At 37.8% G+C, this 20,263-nt stretch overlaps 1 protein-coding gene across 3 annotated transcripts in view; it reads right to left on the bottom strand.

The window, feature by feature from the left end:
- The window catches only part of slka (STE20-like kinase a), a 32,010-nt gene extending 12,375 nt beyond the window's left edge, over nt 1–19,635 (bottom strand). Inside the window, exons 1-12 of one of the 3 annotated variants that reach the window (XM_052571934.1) lie at nt 18,951–19,635; nt 11,608–11,772; nt 6,435–6,483; nt 5,367–5,516; nt 4,880–4,952; nt 4,557–4,751; nt 4,131–4,212; nt 3,909–4,040; nt 2,639–3,745; nt 2,426–2,556; nt 2,181–2,304; nt 1,711–1,890 (exon numbers count right to left, since the gene is read on the bottom strand). In XM_052571934.1, the coding sequence (XP_052427894.1) occupies nt 1,711–1,890; nt 2,181–2,304; nt 2,426–2,556; nt 2,639–3,745; nt 3,909–4,040; nt 4,131–4,212; nt 4,557–4,751; nt 4,880–4,952; nt 5,367–5,516; nt 6,435–6,483; nt 11,608–11,772; nt 18,951–19,100 (2,538 nt within the window). In that variant the 5' untranslated portion in view covers nt 19,101–19,635. The remainder of the gene's footprint in view (nt 1–1,710; nt 1,891–2,180; nt 2,305–2,425; nt 2,557–2,638; nt 3,746–3,908; nt 4,041–4,130; nt 4,213–4,556; nt 4,752–4,879; nt 4,953–5,366; nt 5,517–6,434; nt 6,484–11,607; nt 11,773–18,950) is intronic. The other 2 variants (XM_052571935.1, XM_052571936.1) reach the window with 2 other exon arrangements.
- Between the last annotated feature and the right edge of the window lie 628 nt (nt 19,636–20,263).

Genomic DNA, 20,263 nt, shown 5'->3' with positions numbered 1-20,263 from the left:
TTCTTCAAACTAGTTGCATTTGCTAGACAGCTCACAAATACATTGTCACCTTTGCCTGCTATAGACTCTAATGAAATGTAAATATATATATTTAGTGCTGTCAAATGATAAATATGCACACATACAAACACATGCAGTATATATTTTGAAAATATTTACGTTTATACATTTATATATTCATATTCTTATATTATATATATATATTTAATTTGTAAACAATTTTTTTCATAAATATATGCATGCACGTGTTTGTATTTATTTATATATAATAAATATTCACAGTGTACACACATATTATGTAAACAAAAACTTATTTTGGTCACCATTAATCGTTTGACAGCACTAATATATATGTATATATATGTATGTATGTATATATATTAGGGGTGTAACGGCTGACAAAATTCACGGGTTTGGTTCGATACGACACATTGGTGTCATGGTTCGGTGTGTTTTCGTTACGGGAGTTGGGGGTGTAATTGCTTACGTCGCAATGTTGGAAATATTTCTCTTTTAAACCATGAAGTCGAGCCACTGGATATCCACAAGCAATGTTTAAACTTTTTACAAGAGTTATGCAGGTCACACATCTTAGTCAATTCACTATGCAGAAAGTGAAAGTAAAAACGCAATGAAGGAGTAATGATGGAGCTTTCGGCATCTGACTAGGGCTGGGCGATATATCTAATGATATGATCATGTGCATCTAGTCATGGAGCAACACTTAATAGACAGAGTCGTAGATCACTGACAAGCTATGCAATATCGTATTCATTATCGAAAGTGATTCATCTTGTATTCTCTCAGAGACAACGAGAGAAGACTCTACTTCATCATATCCTGATAACGGTATACAGCTAACTGTTTTTATTTATTTCCTTAACATTTCTCTTGTGGCCCATACATAGTGAAAAAAAAGACAAGAAATGTATTTCATGTTAAACAGGTTGTTTTTGAAAGTCTTGAAGTCTTGTTTTTGATAGTGCTTGAAATAGGCTAAGTATTTAGTAATTGATTTTAACTGATGACTGGGGTGTTAATATTTTAATTATAGGACTATAATTCATTGTATATAGACCCGTTTTAAAAGACCTTTTTAAACATTTTAATTGAAGAATAATTAACCTAATCTTTTGTTATCCTCACAGCGCGTCAGTTACGCGGTAGGCTAATACGGCGGGGGAAATTAATTTTAATTTTAATTTATTATTAAAAGTAACTTCATAATAATAACAGGCCTAATAAAAATAAAAATGTTACAGCCCTACATTAATTGGAAATTAACTGCAAATCCTTTTAATAGGCCTACTGCCAATAACTGTTGTTTTCATCATTATCTTTCAATGCAAGGTTATCACTGGGCAGACAGCACGATGCCTGTTATGTCGTTTGGACTTCCTTGCTGAGAACATTATATTTCACACACTTAAAGCTCTTTTGGTTTCCATATGTAATAGGATTAATCCAACAAATTGTTTGGTTTGTTATGCATACAGAATGGTTCAATATAAATGCGTGTATCGTTAAACCCCCAATATATATAAAAATAAATTAGTGTAAACAAATTTTTAAAGTGTTAGTGTACCTGGCTTTTTAATTACCCTAAATGCTCATCCTCAGTATCAACAATTAACAGTTCATGGCCTGGTGAACAAATACATGCAAAGCAAATACAGTGCATCCGACTCTGCATCTCTCTTTCTTGGTTACCTCTTTTTTGCGGTTCTTCAGCATGTTCTGGAACTTGGAGAGCTCCTTGTCCTGCTCTGCTTTGATCCTCTTGGCCTCATCTCTTAGCCGGTTGGTGTGGTCCTGCTCCAAACGCTCTATGGTCTGTTTCTGCTGTTTCTCTAGGTTCTCCACCTCTTGGTCATACTGACGCTTCTTCCCCTAAAGAGAGAGTGAGAAAGAGGAATACTGAATTACTGTTACAGACCACGAATGCCTGTCAATTACTTTGAGCTTTCTGCTTGCATCCCCCTGAGACATCATCAGGGTAGGCTGTTAAAACTTTTGAACTAGGGATGCAAGATTATCAGAACGTAATCGGCCAATAAAAGCTTAAAATCTAGACATCGGCATCGGCCAATTTGAAAAAAGTATGCCGATATGCCTTTCCGATTAAAATGGATTACAATGTTGAATGTAGACAAAACTAATGAAGGAAAGAGGGTGCTGACCGTCATTTCCTGCTCGAAGCGCCTGAAGAGCTGCTCTTTCTGCAGCTGTAGTTTATCGGTAAGCTGCTGTTGAGCTCTTTTCTCCTCTTTTTGCAGCAACCTCAGTTCTCGTAACTCCTGACGCCTACAAAACAACAAATTTAAGTCATTTTCTCACCATCTAAAATATGGTTTATGCATTATTAGATACACTATCATTTGCCTATTGCAAAATAACTAGAAACCGTAACTAACAGTTTATTTACCTATAAAATCTCAGTTCCTCACTCTTGGTGTCATTGTCGGTGACCATTTTGGATGTTGTGACACTGACTTCCACCCCGTCGACCATAAACTTGCGAGTCTTTTTCAGTGTTTTCTTTTGGCGCTTGATATCCTGTAGGATTGAATAAAGTTTAATGTAGATATTTTCTCCAAGGACCTTGATTTTAAGCACATCTGGGCAGAGTTATATGTACCTGTACTGAAAGAGATCCTTCTTTGCTTTTGGAGAGGAAGCTGGAGATTGACAGATTAATGTCAATGCTGTTAGTATCTGCAGCAGAACTGCTGCCTGAATCAGAGTCTTTTTCCTTTTCAACATCAGCTTTCGCAACCTCTGCATTCTGGTCACTCTCAGGCATGGTAGATGCTTCCTGGATCTCTGGTCTGTCTTCATGGGCTTCTTGAGGTTCCTCCATTGCGCTGACCTCATCTTCTCTTATACCATTGATGACAACAACAGGGAATTCATTCACAATGTTTTCCTCTTCTACATCTACCCCCTTGGCTGCAAGATCGTCTTTGGGTTCTGAACTCTCACCCTTATCTCCAGCTTTTTCTTGGTCCACTGTTGCCACTGGAGGAAGATCCTCCTTTACCTCTTCTGTAGAAACATCTGGTGAAATTTCAGTTTGCGCCTCCTCTAACTCTTCTGTTGGTTCCTTTTTATTAATTTCTTCCTCTTTCTCAATTTTGTCTTCAGTTTTTTCTGCAACCTCAATTGGTTTTGTGATCACTTCTTCAGTAACCCCATCAGATTTGTTCTCTGGTTCAGCTATATCTGAAGGCAGGGTAGGTTTGTCTTCATCATCTGTGGTGTTTTGCATTTTGGCTTCTTGCTGTGTTTCTTTACACTCTTCTTGTTTCTCCTTTGGTTGCTCTTCCACCTTCACTTCCTTCTTTTCTTCCTCCCCAGTTTCCTCACTGACGGTTACGATCTCTTGGAGGACAGTGTCATTTGACACTGGAGGATTTGGCTGACCAGAAATTTCTACTTCTGTGGTCACAGGTGTGGGAGATTCTTGGTGTTTTGAAATAGCCTTCTCACCAGAACGTGATTCCTCAGTGCTGGTGTCTGATGGACTGGCCTCCTTTACCTTCTCATCCTTAGCATGGTTGGGTTTGCTGGCATCCGCCATCATGTCAGAGGTCTTATCACTAACTTGATCCCCTGAACTGGGCTTTCTTTCAGGTTCAGCCTTCTCTGTGACTGACTCGAGAGTTGATGTGTTCTGATACTGCCTCTCGTCCTCCAAGCTGCCGACGCTGGTGTCCGATAATGCACGTTTGTGTCCAGACACCACCTACACATACAAAATAGACAAAGTGACTGCAGCAACAAAATACTGTGTACTGTGCCTGCAGATAATCAAAGGATTCTGCATGGAAACAATGGCACCATATTATCATGAAAATTTAAAATTGTCTGAATGGGTTTCTATGTTCTTAAAGTGGCTGTGTTCATACCAGCTGGGACTCTGGCTCTTCTTCTTCCTCTTCCTCTTTGCCCTCTTCAAACTCCTCAAACACTTCGGCTTTAGCCTCAGCAATCAGCTCTCGCACTGGTTTGTTATCCATCACATTTGAAACAAATGGATGCTGAAAGCAAACCATGGCTGGTCACTATCTAGTATGTTTTAATTTTCACCTTTAAACTGAACTGCATCAAAAAATACAAGATGACCCAACCTGTAAGAGCTGCAGTGCACTCCACCTGTTGTCTACATTTTTATCCAGTGCTTTCCGCAGGAAATCACTGAACTCAGGAGACCTGTTTAAATCAGCGGATGAACAAATATGAACTCTGTGCTACATGTGTAAGAGCTCTTGATTTGGTGTATTACAGTCAAAACTATAAAGCAACAGGCTATGCAGTTCCAGGCTGACCATGTGTTAGGACTTTGGGTGGGCAACTGCTTGCATGATTCATCAGCTCAATAACCTCCAGCCTGGATTTTTCCAGTTGAGAGGTGATTTATCATATCAGTTACAATTTTTCAAAATTTTTCTAAATATGAAATATGAACAATCAGTATAGCTTATATTCTTAAATCACATTTTGCTTCATTATTGACACATGTGGAAGATAACGGCGCTGTGAGTCATAACTCTCACCATCGTGATGGAATTGCAAGTGTGGGGGGCTCAGACTTTGCTATTTTTAGCAGGACTCTCATTGGGTTCATCTCGTGGTTAGGCGGCTCGATCTGTGCCAGCTCGATCAGAGTCACCCCCAGGGACCAGATGTCTGCTTTGTAGTCATACGGTCTGTCCTTTGACGTCTCACACATCACCACCTCGGGTGCCATCCTTTCATTTCAGAGAGAGAGGGAGGGAGGGGATTTTGAAAAATTGAGAATAAAGAAGCTTATAATGTGCCATATTCACAGCTCTGTTAATAAGTAGTGACAGATCTCATGAATCAGTGCAAGACTAACCAGTATGGTGTTCCAATGAAAGAGTCTCTTCTCTGAAGGGTCTTTGTATTCTTTGCAGACACTCCAAAGTCAGCTGAGAAGAAACAGTGATCAAAATTAGAGACGGAGTACGGCTGACAACAATATGCAAGAAACCGATATGATTTTAAATCAATAAGTAAACTTAATTAAAAGCTAAAGTAAACACATTTTAGTCTTCTTATATACGTACATATTAACTGATAAAGACACATTTCTGATACTTTTTAACAAAGGACTTTTCCATGAGCTTTCCAGATTTTTAAAGTTTCTGGATAAGATTTAAAAAACAAAACAAAAATTACAGAGGATATTTGAAAAAGAAGATGAAGAAGATAAACACAACTAAATAAGCTGAAATGATACACATATATACATGAACTTGAAAATATATACACATTGCATTATTAAATAAATAAATAATTACATTTAAAATAAACAGTTTAAGCAGACTTTATGAGGCAATTACCCAATTTGACTTCTCCATCTGATGTAAAGAGAATATTTCCAGCTTTTAGGTCCCGGTGTATAATCTTATTCTCATGGAGGTAAGCCAGCGCCTCCAGAGTATGTTTACACACAACCCGGATCTGAGGCTCTGTCAATGCCCGCTCCAGCTCTGCAGACACAGACACACACACACACACACACACACACATAGAGAGAGAATAGCTGTTAACAGAGTCATCGCTAAGCAAGCACACTTTATCAGCTCTTTTATTTTCAGTGATGTGTATTGAAGTTAAATCAGACAAATAAACTACAATGTAACAGTGACAAAGGGCTGTGGCTCATTAATAGTCAAATTCTCTGTTGTTTTTGGCTAGGTAGAGCACACTGCTCCCTTGTGACTGAAGCAATGCAAACAAATCTTTATTACAGCAGTGCTGCTGGGATAGGCCCTTCCAGAACAGACAGAAGACAACAGAGGGAGTCATAACAATACAAACAATGAGTCAATAAAAGCATTTCCATCAAAAGAACACCTCCCACAGCAACACCTCTCTTAGCCTAAATGTAGAAGGGGCCAGATTTTCATCACAGTAGACTAAACCCTCGTCAGAAACGGATGTTTTATTCTTACTGGACATTGTTTACAATTGTGAAATGGTCTTCCCAACAACTACAGTGATTTGTGATTGGAAAAGTTTTTGTAAATAGTACAGATGACACTGTACCAAAAGAGAGGAAATTGGACTATTTGTTAGAGATTTATGCATTGTTGAAAAACCATGAAAAACTTGCAAAGTCTACTTATGAATTTGCTGACATGGAATGTCACTGAAAAGATCGGATGTGTGTGGGAACATTTAAACAAAGCTTCCAACCAACAGAGAAAAATGCTGAGAAGAGGCTAACCACTACTTGAAATCTGACTTTGATAATTATATGGTCCAGTCCAGTGGCAAAAATGAGCACAGTGTGCTGGTGTGCCAGTGAGGTCTGGAGGAATGGAACACCATCACACAGTAGAACAGACTCAGACGACCACAGTGCCCTCTATTTCCTTCAGTTAAACAAAGACCATAAAACTTACCCAACATCACAGCATCCACTGCTCCTCCAGCACAAAACTCAATGAGAATCTAAAGAAGGGGTGAAAGAAAGAGATCCAGAAATGAATGTACTAAGAATGACACCGATGCCACAGTGTACAATGTAGAGTTTACTTTGATTACAAGCATCTGATTGGTTTGATTGGGTGGGTGTTTTCCCTCTTAAGTAGAAATCACACACCACTGTTTTTTTTTGGGGGGGGGGGGGGTATAACACTGTATACTTCTAAATTCCTCGTCCTGTTGTCGATTCCACATGTACATAACTTAAAGACTTCCTATACATTCATATATGTGCAAACAGGGTGCGATTTCTAAGGGGGGGGGGGGGTTCCCCTTTATCTGGTCTATGTATCCCTGCCTCTACTGAATAATTTTTATCCCCGGAGGAATGCTACTCCACCAGCCACCAACAGAGCATATAAAATACCAAAAATATATATATATATTTTTAAATATATCAAGTAAAATACTACTACATGACAATACAAGCGGCAATAAAATCAGAAATGAACTTTAACTGTCAGTGCTCCTGCTTATTAGAGGCCGTCTTGGTTTCATGATCCTTGTTCACGCGCCTCAATCCATGCAGGGCTTAAAGTTAGCTTGCTCCATTAATCTATTTCAGAGTGACAGTATGAGATTAGTACAATGCTCAAAACTCACTCTACTGTGACCTAATGCAAATAGCGTACTCTCAACTCTTGCATAAACGTATTATGAGACAGAGTGCAGAAGTCTACCATCATTGTAATGTGGGAATTATCATCATGCAATACTGACTGATGGATCGGCAGTCATTAAGAAATTATGGTTTTATTCCGTTTAATGAAATATGAGGTAAAGATGTGAATACAAATTGTGTTCACACTTTTGGAGTAAAGCACTGATCAAAAAGAATTGGAAGCAGTTAAAATTCTAACGGACCCTCTGATGTCACATGGACTACTTTGATGATGTTTTTCTTACCTTTCTGGACATGGACAGTATACCGTACACACTGTTTCAATGGAGGGACAGAAAGCTCTCGAACTAAATCTAAAATATCTTAAACTGTGTCCCTCCATTGAAACTGTGTGTACGGTATACTGTCCATGTCCAGAAAGGTAAGAAAAACATCATCAAAGTAGTCCATGTGACATCAGAGGGTCCGTTAGAATTTTAACTGATATGCACTGCCAGCCTATCAGTGGTAAACTCAGTGGTTACTGGCAATTGTATGGTGAATTCCCGCGACAAGTCGGTAGCCTTATTTCTGGACCGGACCGCAAGCCATAGCAGGGCAGCTTGGGCAGGCTGCACAGTGCATCTGTCTGCAGTACGCAGTGTCTCGTAGAAGAGATGTTGATAAGCAGTTAGCAGTGAGTTTAGAGGTAAGTTTGACACCCAGTCGAAAAAGTCCATAAGCAGACAATTAACCTTGCAACTACCACATTGTTATGTTATTTACATCCGCAATACTTTGTTGTCTCATCAAATCTTTCTATGATCGTCAGGTCAGATAAGTCTAGACCTTTGTGTGTAGTGTAGAGAACAAAACTATGGAGCCAAAAGAGTATCAATAAAGATAAATGCACACACTACATTCACATATGCACACACAGGATTCATACATGCACACACATGATTCATAAATACACACACAGGATACACAAATGTGCACAAAATTTACAAATACACACACAAAATTTAAAAAGCACAGAAGATTCACAAATGCATACAAAATACAGAAATGCACACAAAATTCAGAAATACACACACAATTCAGAAATGCTAACAACATTTACAAATGCACTCGAGATTCACAAATGCACAGAACAAGATTCAGAAATGTATTTCTGATGCACACACACATATATCTTGATTTACAAACTGCTTGTGGTCTGTGAACTTCACTGCATTTGAATGCCTTTTTTTAAACAGGGAATGATCAGCAACCAATCAGATATCTCCCTTCTTTTAGCCAATCACAAGAACGCACCCCACGAGGGGGATTGTTCACTTATAAGCCAATCACATGAACGCGTTCACACAGCGCGATATACCTGTGGTGCGGCATATTATAGCCTACTTGTTTAGATTACAATTCAGGTTTTTTTTTTTTTTTTTTTTTTTTACAAAATATAAATTTAAAAATGTCTCAATACATATAGCCCAGACTGTGACTGCAGAAAAAAAGTTAACCATGGATTCATAAATTTGCAATAGGCAATTATTTCATTTTATTGAAATATTTTAATGAAAGTTAAACAAATCTTTTTTCACACCTTTTTAAATATTTAAATATATCTAAATATTCTTTTGGATGCAATATAGAAGTCACTTTAATTATAATATTCGGTCCCTACATGAAGAGAGAGTCAGTGGTCTGCTGCGAGAGGAAAGTGACTCTCCGGCTGCGCAAAGTGAGTTGATCGCTGCATGAGGAAAGGGAATCGTTCGTTCAACTTTGCTGGGTGAGGAAAGTGAGTCGCTCGCTGCGTGAGGAAATTGAGTTGTTCGCTGCGTTACTCGTGAGGAGAGTGAATCGTTCGATGAGGAAAGTGAGTCGTTCGCTGCGAGAGGAAAGTGACTCTCTGGCTGCGGAAAGTGAGTCTCCTGCTGCGCAAAGTAGGTGTCCGGCTGCGCAAAGTGAGTTGCCGGCTGCGTGAGGTAAGTGAATCGTTCGCTGAGGAAAGTGAGTCGCCGGCTGCGTGAGGTAAGTGAGTCGTTCGCTGAGGAAAATGAGTCGTTCGCTGCGTGAGGAAAGCGAGTTGTTCACTGAGGAAAGTGAGTCGTTCGCTGATTGGCTTATAAGTAAACAATCCCCCACGTGGGGTGCATTCTTGTGATTGGCTCAAACAAGGGAGATATCTGATTGGTTGCAGATCATTCCCTGTTTAATGCAGTGAAGTTCACAGACCACAAGCAGTTTGTAAATCAAGATATATGTGTGTGTGCATCAGAAATACATTTCTGAATCTTGTCCTGTGCATTTGTGAATCTTGAGTGCATTTGTAAATGTTGTTTGCATTTCTGAATTGTGTGTGTATTTCTGGATTTTGTGTGCATTTCTGAATTTTGTATGCATTTGTGAATCTTCTGTGCTTTTTACATTTTATGTGTGCATTTGTGAATTTTGTGCGCATTTGTGTATACTGTGTGTGTATTTATGAATTATGTGTGTGCATGTATGAATCCTATGTGTGCATATGTGAATGTAGTGTGTGCACTTATCTTTATTGATACTCTTTTGGCTCCATACAAAACACCTTCAATGAAAACCGTAGCATTTTAAATTATGAATAATGTCCATGGCCCCCCTCCTGAAACCTCATGCCACCTCTTTGCCACCCCAGGAAAAAAATCTCTAGATCCGCCACTGGCGCTATCTTCCTGTTTCAGCTGAAATTACGTCACCACATAAAATAATGCTGTGTGTTTCAAGGCACTTCAGGGGACCTTTAAACAGCCACATTTACAATCTTGTCACAAACCCAGGGAACTTACAGTTTATTAGACAAACCTCTTTGCTAGGCTGGAGAGCGTCAGCTTTTCCATATAATGTTATCTCATACTGTGTCTGTGTTAACTATAAACACTGACAGAAGGCTGGAGACTTATGACAAACAATTGACTGCTGTGCAGATTTTAGGCTGCTTTCTATGAATATTTTATAAGTGCAGGATTGACCTCTATGCGCATTAAGAAGCATGCTTGTGCTGCTATGAGCTATGCATTCATATCTCTTGATTAACAGCCAGGCTAAGCAGACTGGACTTGCATCTAATTAATTCATGAGCACTTTCTCTGGTCATTTGAAATAGCCCATTATCCTTCCATACACGCAACCGCAGAGGGGAGGATCATATGAAACCATTCTGCCATTATTATCCTGGGAGCTCTATGGTAGAAAAATAGGATCCCCTGACACTCTTTAGACAGAGATAAATAGAGAGGTATTATTGTAGACTAATATGGAGCTGTGAAGCCTTACTGTTGTTATTCAGGATTAAATTATTAAACATGAAATTAGCAGGTTTATTAATTGTTAAAGAATCCTGTTATGTGCTTTTGAACATTACTGAGGGAAAAAAATAATATGGGGAAGGACATGGGATTATTACATAAGATTTTATTGAGAAAAATTGTTAGCCTGGTCTGTGCAATTAATCGTATTCGATTGTCATGCGCATCTCATCAGTAAAGCCGGTCCCGTGATTAGTAGTAAATCTCCATCACATGCTTCCAGACTGAACAGCTTTCAATACACAGAGCAATAGTTCTCTGACAATTAGGCAAAATCACCCTGATAATGGCAGGTGAATCAAATTTGATTTCGAACGCGATATCGTCTATCATGTCAGTGAACTATGGCTCTGTGTACTGAAAGCTGTTCAGTCTGAAAGCAGGTGATAATTTACTACTAATCATGTGCCCGCCTTTACTGATGAGATGACTAACAAATGTGATTAATTGCACAGCCCTAGCATGATTAAAAAAAAATCCATAATAATATATATATATAAAAAAGTAAAAATACAAAATTCAAAACAATGACATTTACATGGGGATACAAACTTGTTACAAAGTACAAAATTAACATTATGATTCTTTAATAGGCTGTAAGAATAAGACATGATTTGTGTACAAACACTTTTTTAACCACCAGCATAGTGCTACTCTTTGATAAGTAAGGAGAGAGTGAAGTGTGCTCTCACTCTTACTCCTCCTACAGAGGTCTGTGTGTGTGTGTGTGTGTGTGTGTGTGTGTGTGTGTGTGTGTGTGTGTGTGTACTTGTTTTTCTATTCTGGTGGGGACTTAAACCTGAATACACACAGACTCATGGGGACTCGTGTCACGGTGGGGACCTAAATTGAGGTCCCCACGAGTAAACAAGCTAATAAATTACACAGAATGAAGTTTCTTGAAAATCTAAAAATGCAGAAAGTTTCCTGTGAGGGTTAGGTTTAGGGGTAGTGCTGGTGTAGGGCGATAGAAAATACGTTCTGTACAGTATAAAAACCATTACGCCCATGGAGAGTCCCAACAAGGATAGCTGACCAGACAGGTGTGTGTGTGTGTGTGTGTGTGTGTGTGTGTGTGTGTGTGTGTGTGTGTATGGCTGCAGTACAGCTGAAATAACCAAACGCCTCCTGAGACGAGTCACTCACCCATAGTTTGCTCTCATAATAGAAAGCATCCAGCAGTTTGACTATGTACTGATGGTCACAGGAGGCGAGGATGTCGATCTCCACCATGTAGTCCTCCAGCTCCTCTTCTGTTTTGGTGTCGATCACTTTAGCTGCAGCCAGGATCCCGGTCTGTTTGTTCTGAGCCTGTGATAAAAGCAACCAGTGGGAAACGTTCAACAGGTAGCAAAGGCACACAATGTGTTCTCTGATGCTGTGCAGGCCTTGTATTCAAAGAGCAGCTCTTGCAGCATTTTAATGACGGCTAGTGCAGCTGTAATAACGGTTAGTGTCATTGCAAGTCACATTAATGATGCAGTGGCGATGGCACTGGCCCACTCAGATTGACAGCTAGTACACCCAATGTATTTATGCAAAGTATAAAGTAATAACATTCTAGTGGATGAGTGCTGGTAAGTTGATAACAGGATAGTTTATTTTAGCTAGTTTATATGGACCACAGAAAAATACCTGCAAGACATTTGTTTTGACCATAATCCACGCACCAGAGCTGAATGACGATGGGGGCACCCTATGATTTGAACGCCACCCCCGAAGGGAGAAGAAGGTTAAAACTAAAGGCCTTAAACTTAAAGAAAACACAGAAATTTCCATAAGTTTACTCTTTCCACTTCGGTGATGGCAGACCCACGTATAACCATCCATTCCCCGAGAAATGATGTTCCAGTGAAGACTACGAGGGGACGTCTCGTCAGGATACTTCCACAAACAGGTACGTACACTAACAAGACATTGTTTAAACTATTTCTTTATCGATGACACATGTAATGTCCATCAGCCCAACCCTAATGCAGACATCCGACTGCTAGGTAGTGATTTTGTTTTTCAGCAATAGTGTGAACCCTTAATTTAAAGAGAAAATAACTTCAGGGAAATATCTGTAGATGGAAAAGTTTGTTGTGCATTTTTCTTTATGTTACTTTGCACTTTTTGTTAGAAAATGTTTATTTACTATTTATTCAGTTTTTTTAAGGTATCTAGTATTTTAATACTTAATTTCCATGATCTAAATATTCTTAAAAATTAAAAGTTTTTTGTCATTTGGAAGTGTGTAGGCCTCCTGCATTATTATGCTGTTACGTTATGATTATATATTCAGTGGCATAAAATGGTCTTTAAAATGACAATAATATTTCTTATCGCAATTATTTCAAGGGCAATATATCGCACACCAAAGTTGTTATAATGACAGGCCTAAGGATCACCTCAACATCTATTTCAAAAAGTTTGTAAAGGTGAAAGCCAGTCTATTATTGTAGCAACATTTACCTGCTTAATCATGAGATTAAACAAAACAATCTGTTATATTAGACTCTTTACATGTCGGTCAGATTAGAGTTGAGCTGATATGCAATGTCATCTTCCATCTGCAAATCATTCCCCATCGTCCTCAGTCATCTCTCCTGCCAAATTTGAAGACATCGCCCAACCCGAAGTCAAATAACCTCTTCCTTCCTATCATCTGATATGAAGTGCAGAAATAAAATAAACTGTTAACTTGACCTCTGAACTGTCTGATATGTATGTTCCTATCATAATGGTGTGATTGGAAATCTGAGTAACACTTTGTGGTATAAGGAATATCAAATAAAACTATCAATAAAAAGAAGGAACTTTGGTGTACTTTGGTGTAATTTAGAGCTAAAATTACTGAGAGAGAAAACAAATTCCTGAAATGTACCCTGAGATTAGTTTATTGCCTTTGACCTACTTCATTACAAAAGCTCTTATTCACAGCTTTCCACAAACAGGAGGGAGACACCATTCAGAATGAAACCTAGAACCATCAAAGCACACCGGCCTTTCTAACAAATTAATTCGTAACATACTGTGTTTGAACAATAAGCCAACAAACATTCAATTTGTAACCATGTTATGAAATTCATGGAATAAAGAACATGAGATATGTACATCTATGATAACATAAAACCGGAAACATCTTGTAAAAGATTAGCCGTTCCGTGTAACCTGCAACTGACACACATCAGCAACACCATCTATTCTACAAAAAAGCAGAAGAAGAAAAAGGAAACAAGACAGGGTTACCTCATCTAGAGGCGTGCCAGAGGCTGTTTGAGGAAATACATATCTGCATGAAGCTTTGAGGTCATCCCTATGAGCTACAATACAAAACCAATTAAACTCCTCCAGTCGTGTTAAGTGTTTGCATTAGCTAACTGTTCCAGAATATTCTATTCAAAGAGGAAGTGACTAATGGCGGGTGTAACATTTTATTCCATTCAAACTTATCCATCTATGCCAAGAAACACTTTCTATTCTGGGATAAAGCTCTTTGTGTTTACAGCTACCCGAAAACACAGAGGAGCAGACAGAGAAAGGAATGGGGCAAAGTGTACAGAGAAGTGTGCAAGTGGGTCAGAGTATTTTGTAACGTCTTTACTTGTGTAAAGTCTTCTCTCTGCACGTTTTCACACCTGTTTCTACTCTTAGACCAACAGGAAATCAACAGCATCTGCATATCTGAAACGACCACAAAGAAGGGTTCATTTTGACTTCCATTATCGTACAACAGAACTAGCGAGTCTGGGCGGGTGACACTTGTCATACTTCATCAGAAGAGTGAATAACTGTCATAACTGTATTGTAATAGAAGAGATACGAATGCACACTGACAATTCAATGGCAAACTCATCTAATTGTTTTAGGAAAGATAAAAGACAAAACAAACACAAACATTTCAGGTCATAAACCAGTCAGGCAAAGCTTAAATTCACAATACATCCCAATACAACAAAGTAGCGAGTAGCGACACATCTTGTCTTACATAATGTGATGTGCGCAATTGTAACGCCGGTTAGAGTACTCAAAATTAGTGAAAATTATTTTTAAAAAAAAGAAAAAAAGCTATACAAATACTATAGTATAAAAAGATACAAATGAACAAGCTGTGCTTTAATTTTTTTATGCAAGTCTTAAGCTTACAGCCTACTACAGAAATTAATGACAATGTAAAATAAAACAGCCTTCATTCCATGAATTAAACTTTTTTTGTTTCTTATTAAAGCTACAAAAGTCCTTCACTCAAGAGCAGAGTGTGATTTTGCATTTGTCTTTTGTTTGATTAATATTAAGGAAAAAAGCCCGGTATCACTTTAAAAGCGTATTTTCGTTCTCAACTCTTTACGTTCATTTATTACATGACCGACGAAGATATACATGAACAATCACTCAATTACTGTATTTTCAAAATTGCAGGAGGCCAAAATCAAAATTGTTTTTAATGAATCGTTTTTCGATTAATTGCACAGCCCAATTAAAATGACAGCACACTTTTGATGAATAAAATAAACATGATTTCAGACAAAACATGCTAAAATGCACAGAATAAGCATGATGTCATTGATGTCAGTTAAGAAAATGAAGAATCAAAAAATATGTATAGAAGATTTACCCATTTTAACTTGTTTTTAATTTTTAATTGCCATACGAAAATTATAACTTAAAACATTTTATCAAACTCACAAACAATTAATCTTGCACAGGATCTTAAGTTACAATGGAGTATATACATAAGAAAATAATTATTCACTCATTATTGACAGCTTCTGTAAATACTGTATTCAGTAAATATTGCACGTGTTCACTTACGAGAGACGTGACAAACTTATGCCTTTTGTTTATTTTCAGTTCCACAGCTACAGAAACGGAGCTATAGACGCAATAAATCCCCATGTTAACAAACTTTCAAGACTTCAGAACATTCAATTTATAACTGATCAACCTCTAAAAACACATTTATAGTTGTCTTTGTAAAGAAATATGTAGCTTTGGTGCCGCTGCTATGACGCTGTACAAACGCTTCCAGTTTGAATACTCTAGGGCGTCTGCAGCGACTTCACTGAAAGATACAGTAATGACATCTGATCTAAACATTATGAGGTCAAAAAAGAAAGATAGAAAGATTCCTGAACAAAGTATTCACAGTAAGATCTATAACTTGCTCTGACAAAAATAGATAAGGCAAATTGTCATTTCATGCTTTTAGTTTGCAACAAATCAAATCTCAGAGATCCACATACTAAACTTGGGTCATGGAAAACATGTAGGACGGGGCTTGATTTTATCGATCTTTGGAAATGACTGAATGGTGGGCGTTGGATATCAGCATTGAGCCATGTTAAATGTGAGTCATTATAGCCATTTGACAATTGGTTGATATATAACAGCCAGCATGGGCTAAGTGATGTCACTGGGCTAAGTGATGTCACTGGGCCAAGTGGTTTCAAGGGAGTGTTAGTGAATTTGGATTTATGATTACGAAAACAAACAATTGTTTTTACTTTTTTTTTTATAACATTCACTGATGAATCTTTCACTGACCTTGAATGTGCAATAATTTTATGTTTTGAATAGTTTTGAAAAGTTTTAAAGAGGAGGCACAAAACAAAGCATACTTTATCTCGATATAGGCAAGAGAGAGGAGGAGAGGAAGAAAAAAAACTTTTTTTTTTTAATAAGGAAACTGTAGCGAGCCGCTGATAAACCACACAAGCAACAGAAGTATCGCTAACATCACTGCAGGGCTGCTAAACTGAGGCAGGAAGACATTGCTGATTCACTCTCTAGATCAACACACATTCATTCACAGACTGTAGGTGCATTTACATGGACACTTTTTGCTTCCATCGGATTTAATTCATTCTGATTGACGAATCCGAACGTAGTGTTTACATGAACGCCGAATAAAGTGATCGGGTTGATAAGCGCATTTACATGTCACAAGTTTCTGATTGGATTTACTCTTTTGACATGCACACACTATATGAATGTAGAGTTTCCCACTGCTTGTCGCATGCTGTTTTAAAAAGCAGACGTGATATTTATCTACTTCGGGTCCTAATTAGGCGACAACCAGCACATGAACTGTTGTGCTGCTTGACGTTACTAAAAAAAAAAAAAAAAGGTGTAAAAGTGTCCCTTCCCGCACCCAAAACTAGTCGTCTGTTGATGAGAATCTTAAACAAGAACTGGTGGAACATGTTCCTGTTCCACTTCACAAACGCTGAGTGAAAGGGGATTTTATAATGACAGGACACTTATTTATGACACTTTAGTCACCAGGAAGAACAGCTTGTTTCGCGTGTCATACTTCATTACGCTATGTCTACTTCGCTGCGCATGCGCAAAATTTTCCCGTTTTGGTTTTCAATCCGATCAAGTGTTAACATGTCCTCTCGCTCAGATTACAAAAGGAATAAACAACCCCTTTCAATCCAATCAAAATTTTAGTCGGATCTGGCCAATTCAATCCGATTGACGTGTTTACATGTGACTTTTTTATTCTGATTGTGCTTCTAGTCCTATTACGATCGGATAAGTAGTGTCCATGTAAACGCAGCTTGTGTTACTTACTCTTTGGACAATTTAGCCTCACTTATTTCAGAATAAGATGACTCATATTTCCTTACTAATTTGGAATAAGATTTCCATAAACTGAAGACACTGATTATACTTTGCAAAATGTTTTGTATAAAAAGCTTCAAATTAGCTTAGTCTTTAAACAACAAAGACTATTCTGACAGCATATCGAGCCAGTCACTAAACGATACTTCAAGATGCATTTGTATAATATATTTAGAATGACACACCCAACTTGTAGTGTCAGAAACACAATGCATTCCATAAATGGGAGCAGTATGGAAACATTCTCAACCAGATTAAAGCCTGAAGCAGGGAATGACAGGAATGGTATGAACTGGTCCCACAACACCAGAAATATAAAATATACATGAACTAGGTTCCTGAGAACGTAAAGAGATAAAAAAAAAAGTATTAAGTTTGATTCTATTGTTGAATAGCGTTAGGTTTAACATTAATGTTTTGAACCAAGTTATCATATCCTTCACTTCTCTACTGCCATCATTTATACTCTCAAGTTGTTCCAAACCAGTTTCTTGCTTCTGTTAAACACAAAAGAAGATATTTTTAATAATGCTGATAACCAAACAATGGGCCTCATTCACAAAACATTCGTAATTATAGGAGTAAATTCGGAGTCATTTGCACGTACTGTGGAACGCCCCTCCCTGAAAACTCTCTTCCGAATTTACAAACACTCTTTACACATCATATTTTATAGTTAAACATGTGTATGTTAATGAATTCCATTCATTAGTAAATATGGCTTTCGTGCACACACTTTGATGGCAAAGCATTTTTCCAGCTGGGAGGCTTTGGTTGCTAATATGATTTGAAATATCTACGGCAGTAACTTATTTCTAGTATCTAATTTTGAAGAATATTACTGAATATAAAAATGCAGTAACCAGCAATATTAACTTCTCCATTGTTGTACAAGTAGGATGATTGGTCGGTGTAGTATTTTTCCCGCCCATCCTCCACTGATAGGATGGCTGGGTAAAAAGTGACAAGCACTACGTTTTACTCAAAGCTAAACAGTTTATCCACTCTCAGCTACCAAAAAATAAATAAATAAATAAAAACAGAGCAAAACAAAGCAAACAAACTTGCAAAATATTATAATGGCAATGCATCAAAATTCAGTGTCAACAGTTTGCCAAAATCAACACAGAATGTTTTCTGCATCATTTACACGTGGTAGGGAACAGGTGTACATTTATTTTGAACCAAATAACATTTCAAAAATACGTATACGTATAATAACATTTTCATGAACTCAAAAGTTTACGTCAGAACTGCTGTACAAATGATTTACACAAAAATTTATCTTCTCATGTTTGATAAATGAGGCCCAATGTGTGGTCCCCACTGGCTTCCACAGTATTTTTTCCACTAGTTACCAAAATTCTTCTAAATATCTTTCTTTGTATATTTTCATTTTTGGGTGAACAATCCCATTAAATGTGAATAACTGTATCTATGAACTCAAATGACATTTCAGGTCTCATTTCATCAGTCTGATGATATGCACCACAACGTGCAAGAAACAGGCCAATAAAAATAAAGAAATCAAGAATGGTAAGGATAACATCACATGGTAATGGAACATAAGAACAGACCTAGAATCAGTTTTCACCTTCACTACATTAGATGTTAGTCAGAATGACTTCCAGTCACCATTCACTTTCATTGTATGGAATAAGATATGCAATTGAACCGAGACTGGTGATGTCAGTCCTTCCCAACATCTCCATATGCGTTCCACAGATAAAAATAAAGTCATAAAGGCTTCAAAAGACATAAAGGTAAATAAATGATTAAAAAGTTTACATCTTGAAGTGTACCTTTAAGATTAATCAGTAGAGCTAGGGAGTAACACAAATACACTCAGGTGACACGATCACCTTCTGGTTTATATTTACCTTGTAGACTTTCCCAAAGGCTCCATCCCCAAGTTCTCCCACGATCTCCCAAACCTCCTCTGGGTTGATGTCTCTGTGAACGTGCTCATATTGTTTCTTCTTCTTCTCCGTGCCCAGCTTAAATATCTTCCGAAAATTGAAAAAGGACATTTTCTAAACGTAATCTAAATAACTATCTGTGGGGGGGAAGAAGACTGACACGACATAAACTGTTAATACTCTGTAAAAACAAAACACTTGGGGAGTTGGCTAATGGGCTAGCTGTGGATGATGGATTTTACCATCAATTCAATTTAACTATACAGTTGCAGAGAGCTCCAAGTAATCCTGTGAATGATGACGAAGATATTAGACGCTCTGGAAGAGGCCGAGATGTGGATTTTTGTGGCATTTCGCGTCTCCTTCCACCATGCAGAAGAAAAGTAACTTAACTGTCCACTTCCTCAGCTAGCTTCACAACGGCTACATGTGTGTGATCCTCTGTATTTACCTCAGCCGACGAATAAAAAATACAGCTTCCTAGTTTAACAAGCATCGAGTATTCAAATGTGTCGTTTAAAAAAAATACAGCACAGTAAAATCCATAAGGGTGGAGTCGAATAGGCAGCTAGCACACCGTGAAAAAGCGGAGCGGATGCTGATCAATCTCCAGTCTGAGCTCAGTCAGTCTACTCGGGAGGGGTGTGTTTTACAGTTTAGCCAACCAAAACTGTTTCGATAAAAACCGATCAAACAAACCACAGAGCTGGGAAGTAACGGATTACATGTAATCTGGATCACATAATCAGACTCCAAAACTCAAGTACTTGTAATTAAACTACTTTTTAAAATACTCGTAATCAAACTACAGTACATTTTTATGGATTACAGGATTATGTACACAATGGTAATAATTTGTTCACAATTCACAGATTCTCCTAAATTTCATTTTTTTTAACGTTTATATTTTTTCCTAATAAACCTGTTATGACAATTTAATTTTTAAAGAAATACGTGGAAATGTCACCATTTGGTGTAAACTCTGTCTACCACAGATTAATTTGCTGTCCACGGAAATCGCTTTGACCTAGAAAAGTCATTGCTGGGAATTTAATGTCCTTTAATCTAAAATTTTTTTATTTTCTTCATTGTTACTACCACCGTATAAGCATACATTTTGTATCGTATAGGTGTTTCGTCCACACCGTCCACACGGACCCGAAGTTTTGGGAGAGTGAAACCAATATATTGTTTAAACCGGTCCCAGAGTGGATAAGTTTGAAAACGCAACCTTTGTGTTTTCGTGTGGACAGCGAATCCGTATATTTTATGAA

The sequence above is a fragment of the Carassius gibelio genome, chromosome B13, assembly GCF_023724105.1.
Source record: "Carassius gibelio isolate Cgi1373 ecotype wild population from Czech Republic chromosome B13, carGib1.2-hapl.c, whole genome shotgun sequence".
Lineage (NCBI taxonomy): Eukaryota > Metazoa > Chordata > Actinopteri > Cypriniformes > Cyprinidae > Carassius > Carassius gibelio.
The sequence above is the reverse complement of the archived record's forward strand: the minus strand, read 5'-3'. Positions and strand labels throughout refer to the sequence as shown.